This window comes from Manis javanica, chromosome 5, assembly GCF_040802235.1.
Source record: "Manis javanica isolate MJ-LG chromosome 5, MJ_LKY, whole genome shotgun sequence".
In the NCBI taxonomy this organism is placed as follows: Eukaryota; Metazoa; Chordata; class Mammalia; order Pholidota; family Manidae; genus Manis; species Manis javanica.
In genome coordinates this window covers 162,646,486-162,652,024 of record NC_133160.1, presented here as the reverse complement: position 1 = coordinate 162,652,024, position 5,539 = coordinate 162,646,486, and the positions used below count along the sequence as shown (strand labels likewise).

Sequence of the window (5,539 nt, the reverse complement as noted above, 5' to 3'; positions counted from 1 at the left end):
TACCTCCTCCATGAAGTTCAGCCTGAGCCCTTCCAGTAGTTTGTGCCTCCTCTCTGGTTTTCCATGCTGCCTTCCCCTTTCCTCTGGAGCTCGTTTCAGGGCATTGCACTTATCCAGGCCAGAAATGAGCTCCTGGGTCCTGCATATGACATGCGGCTCGGACGTGAGTCAGTCAGTGGAGGATGTTCCTCCAGCCTGCAAGCCAAGGCTTGGCTTGGGTGCAAATCTTGCCTCCCCTCTTACCATCTGTGAGGCTCTGATAAATGTCTTAATCACAACAGCCCCAGGTATCCCACTGGAAATCAGGCATCCGAATTATTACAGTTCAGTAAACACTAAACACTGGATCAATGGATGAGAGTATAAATAGGGATTCTGGAGTGGGTCGCCTCTGGGGACGGCTTAGGTCGGGTGGGGAAGAGGAAGTTATTCCTTCGGTATTTTTCCTACTATACGAGGGCATGTTTATGAGTTCATTAAAAAGAGGCAGACAGAAACCAAAAAAAGAGTTTGTCGAACATATTTCTGAAAAATGCCCAGAGCTTTATTATCTTTGTTAATTCTGTAGAAAGTGCATTGCACTGAAATCACCACTCTGGCTAATCAGCTCAAAGACTGGTCCTTGATGCACATATTCACATAGTTTTATGGGCCAAGGAAACATACTGAGGTAAAAAACCTCTGTAAACCAAGTCTAAGGAAATGAATATAAAGCAAATTCCAAAACACAAAAACAAATATTATAAAATCTGTTTAAATATTCCACTACACTCCCATAGCATAAATGTTCATCTTACTTGGAGAACTTTACACGTACTGAAGGGCTTTGACATGATGCCTCCTAATGGACTCTGTTCTCTTTTGACCTCATTAACAAGAACTGCCCTGTACCATCGTGATAAAGAATTTGCAGAAAGAGCTCCAGGTCTCCCCACAGTACTCCAGGGCCAAATTCCTCTGATTTACCAGGTCTGGGTCCTCCACACACTTGGGGTCATTGGTTGCCAAGGTCTGGGTCCCCACAGGGCCGGAGGGTGTGTTCCCTTTGACCTTGCTGTGCTCCAGGGGAGAGGGCTCCCTTGACGTTTGATTGGGATTCTTATTCCTAATCAGAGTGGAGTTCACTAGCTTGAGATTGGATTCTGGAAACTTCTTTCGGCACACTCTGGTCTTCAGGACACTCTTGGAGTCCCCACAGATGGCCTTTTGAGAGCGCAGGTTCCGGCCAATTTGTTTCCAATAGACATTATTTTTGTTTAACTCTAAGCAAGAAGTTGCGTTGCCAGAAAAGACACAGGAAAACCTGTTGTCATGTCGAGTGCACTCGACCCTCAGGGAGACGCCCTGCTCCTGCTCAGTCGCCACCCATCTGCAGTTGGCTTGGTCTTGAGTGACAAATTTGCCTTTGGTCAGGTGCTTGGGTGGCTGCCTTCTTTTCTCAACATCGGTCTTGACTACAGTGTGCAGATTATCCCCCGGGGTGGATTTGCTGACATGTCTATTCTTTGCTTCCTTCTTGCCCTCCGCCAAGAACACATGTGCAGGTAGAAGGAGGAAGGACAGCAGGGTGAGGCTGCAGGTCCTCATGGTGTTGGCTTGGTGGAAACCTGTTTGACAAAAGGCAGGTGAGTCAGTGCTGGGCAGCAGTTCAGCGGTGCAAGGCTGACTCCCTCTCCACCCTGCCTGCTCAGAAGTGAAATCAAGAATCCATGTGGTTCCTGGGGTTATGAGCCCAGCAGCCTGTCTATTCATATTTCTGTTTGTTGTGAGTCTTGAGTGTAAAAATCCTCCTAACCTTCATTCACTCCACCTCCTCTGAGCCTCATTAGCTTTCATTCCCTCATTCCCTCCCTCAGTTTCTCCTATATGCTCGCTCATGCGTTCATTCACTCATCCAGCAAGCATTTATGGAGTACCCACCATATGCCATGCACTGAACTAGATGCTGAATTTATCAAGGTAAATAAAAAAGTCTCAAATTTTCAAAACTTAGAGATAGCTCTTCTGGGGAAATTAACAACATTGACCAGCAATCTGTTTCAACACTTTCTCAAATTGATCTCGAGCAAGTCACTCTCCCTGGGTCTCAACCCTTTATCATAACACCCAGGTGCTGAGTGAAATACTTGCCAAGCCCTCCCCCAGCCCCAGGTGCTGGGTTCCTATCTCACAGCTCTACACGGACTCGGATAACCACATGATGAGAACGGACATGGCAGGTGACATGGAAGGTGGTGTTGACTCGAGTATCCATGTGCATGGAGCTTGGACGCTGAGATGAGTGTTTGTGAGTGGGAGCGTTAGGGGGCCTAAAGAAATGCATGAAGGAGGGGATACCATCTAATCTGACTGGGCAAAGTGAACCAGAGTGAATAGGGGTGTATTTCCCCCAGAGCATTTAGATTATAAGGTGGAAGGGAAGGATCCTGCCTAAAGTGATTTCTGAAGCCCTGTTGCAGCCCAGTGCTAGGCATATAGAAAGCCTTCAACCAATACTTTTAAAAATAAATCATTAAATAAATAGGATGACCATAAACTCTACACTAAATTGCATGTACTTTATTGGGTAGGAATAAAAACCATACTTGAAAGAGAAAGAGAAGAATTCTGTTTGATACCAATATGCTAAGTAAGCACTAAATCAGTATTTGATTCTCAGCCCATTAATCAGCACAACAGCCCTACCTGGCAGGTAATAAAAAATCATCCACAGGCAAGAGATGTGACAGTTAAGTGTCATACTGGCAAATAAGTTGCTCAAGATCCCACAGTGGGCAAATGAGAAAGCTGGGACTTGCAGATAAGGTAGCAGAACTTATCTATCTGACCCTGTACACCACCCATATTGATCACTTCTTGCCTTTCAACTTTACTCTGTGCTGTGGAAAATATTGGCAACAAATAAGAAAACTATGAACTACTCAGGGAATTATAATGATAAGATGATTCATATTATCAGTGCTCCATTTTAAATGAAGACACAGAATCATGTTTGCATAAGGGGCAGACCCAGATATCAGTTCCACCCTGGCCATGTGGTCACCTTTTAGGACTGAGAGGGGAGATAGCCAAAGGGCGGTGGGATCCCAGCTGAAGGGGGACAGGAAGCTAGGTATACCAAATGGTGGCCCACTCATTCCTTACAGCTCTGGGACGCAGACCCCACGTGTCCATGATGGGCTCTAGTCTAGGATCCTGAGGTTTTTGGGGGCAGTGAGAAGAGGAGCAGGTAATAAGGAGCCAGGCTCTTACCTTGTTCTGAGCGTGCAGATCCAGTGCAGTGCCAGATGCAGGAGGAAGCTTGCGGGCTTGCAGCTGTCTCACCTGCAGGGCCAGGCAGGGAAGCCCTTCTTATAGGAGTCCAGGCAGAGAGTTTTTACAACATACATACCTACAGATCTTTATCATACTCCTCCCAGCCACGCCTCTTCAGAGCGAGCCAGTTTCTGCAGGGAAAGTTGTTGATGTAATCCTGTGGGAGGGGAGGGTTACTGCGGCATCAGGTCTGCTTCCTCTATGCCCTTCCCTTTTCCCCAGGGGCCAGGAGGCGAGGACAGCTCAGTCTGGCAAAGGCCTTTCTTGATTGGGTGAGAACCCCAACAGGAATATCTGTGAGGGGTTAATAATAATAATAAAAATAATCATAGCTGCCCAACAGTGTGCTGGCCCGTTGTCCCATATCCACTCCGTGGTATGGTAAGCTATGATTCACCCCATTTTACACATGGGGAATTAGAGCTTGGAGATATTCAGGGCTTGTCCAAGTTCACAGAGCTAGGGGCAGGAGGAGCCCAGACTGTAAACCTGGGACTCCCTGCATCCATTGTCTGGTCTCTTGCCATCTGCCGCTCTCACTAAACCTTTGGTGAAGGAGTCACTGAAGCTGGGGCCACGTGCCAGTTTCTGAATCTGTTTTCACTGAAGAGGCGCTTGAAGTTCTTGTGCGGGCAGAGGAATCCATGGGCCCTCAGAGAGTGGGAATCCACTGATCCAGGAATTTCCACTGAAAACATTCCCAGTCACATGCATGGACCTCACTCTGGTCAGCCCTCTGGAGGCAGAGGCTCCCAGAATGAGCTAGGTGGAATCTTGGCACAGCATTGTTTAGCTGTGAGCTTAACCTCTCTGAACTCACACTTGTTCATCTACCGATTGCTTTGTCCCTCACTTAGGATTTCATTCTAAATTATATGGGCTGAGCAGTAACATAAAGTGAAACAGACCAGATTTGGTGCATAAGATGGTCTTTAGTTGTATTCTTTAAAAACAGACATATTTTATTTTCTTACTAAGCATAAAGAAGTGGACTCACTTCCACTAAGAAGATGTGGACCTCACTATATTTTTCACCTCACATTTCATGATTTTGGGCACAAGATATTGTTCATTTTCTTCTTAATGCAGCTATAAGGGAAATGATGGCACAAGAACAATAATGGCTACTGACCTTGTCTTCCGACCAGGAACACTAAGGAGGGAGTGGTGGGAACTGTGGAGAACTGGGTAGTTCCTGATATTTAAATGACAACGTGCTGCTACAGTTGACTGAGAACATATTGGCTGGGGGCCAGTATTTTCACACCTCAAGAATTTTTTTCACTTATATTTACACATATGCATCTCACATATACTTGATTCCATTCAAGAGCCACTTGTCTGAGAATTCCAAGGTAGGCTGCGGATGTTGACTAGCTCACTCAAAGGTAAAGGGTCTCTAAGAAATCTGTTGGAAGAGGCCATTTCCCCCAACTCCAAGTCACTGGTAAAACTGGCTCATTTCAAGATCCATCCCCATTTTCTTGACCATCTTACCCAACTATGACCTCCATAAATAGGCACTCACATGTGGTATTTGGGGAGATTATTTGGACACATAGGCAGAATAAAGCTGCTTTGTACCACAGGGATATATCATGTGGTTTACTGAAAAAATGGGAAATTCATCTCAATCCTCAGGAGGCAGTCAGATTTTTTCTAGAGGAAGACTGAGATCAGAACACAAAGCAAATTTACAAGGGAACATGTGGATTCCTGGATCTTCTCTGAGCAGTGTCTCCAAGCTTTGGCAGGGAACCTGGAACTTCCCCCACGGGCTTCCTATGGATCTGCAGCTTGCCTGTGGTCCCATCCCATCTTTGCCTGGATAGTTGTTCTATTGCATGCAGGGGGCACAGTACTAGCCCAGGCTGCGTAGCCCTTTCCCTGTGGGCTCACGTCACACACACACACACACACACACACACACACACACACACACACACACACTCCCGTCTGGCCACACTAAACCACTCAGACAGCCGCTCACCGGCATCTCCTGGAAACGTGGTGCATTTGCCCTCTGCCTGCCTTTGATCTCACCGCTCCCCTTACTTGCAATGCCCTCCAGTCCTGCTGTGCCAGGCCCACACCAGCTCAGCCTTCAACATCCAGTCTGTGATGTCATGGGTTTCCTGGTCCTTCTCCACATCCCCGCCCCACATGGATATTCACGGAGAGAAACAGACCGTCACCCACAGTGGGTGCTACACTGTGCCACACT

The 5,539-nt window shown here is 46.8% G+C and overlaps 1 protein-coding gene across 1 annotated transcript; it reads right to left on the bottom strand.

Annotated features, from left to right (window-relative positions):
* Positions 1-522: 522 nt before the first annotated feature.
* On the bottom strand, positions 523-3,408 carry LOC108405324 (fibroblast growth factor-binding protein 1). The gene is made up of 2 exons (XM_017673434.3): positions 3,253-3,408; positions 523-1,607 (listed from the first exon to the last, which is right to left on the bottom strand). The coding sequence occupies exon 2, from the start codon at positions 1,585-1,587 to the stop codon at positions 871-873; it is 717 nt and encodes a 238-aa protein (XP_017528923.3). The 5' UTR covers positions 1,588-1,607; positions 3,253-3,408; the 3' UTR covers positions 523-870.
* Positions 3,409-5,539: the final 2,131 nt, after the last annotated feature.

Excerpts from the sequence above, each read along its gene's own strand:
- LOC108405324 (XM_017673434.3), bottom strand. The coding sequence starts at position 1,587 with ATGAGGACCTGCAGCCTCACCCTGCTGTCCTTCCTCCTTCTACCTGCA.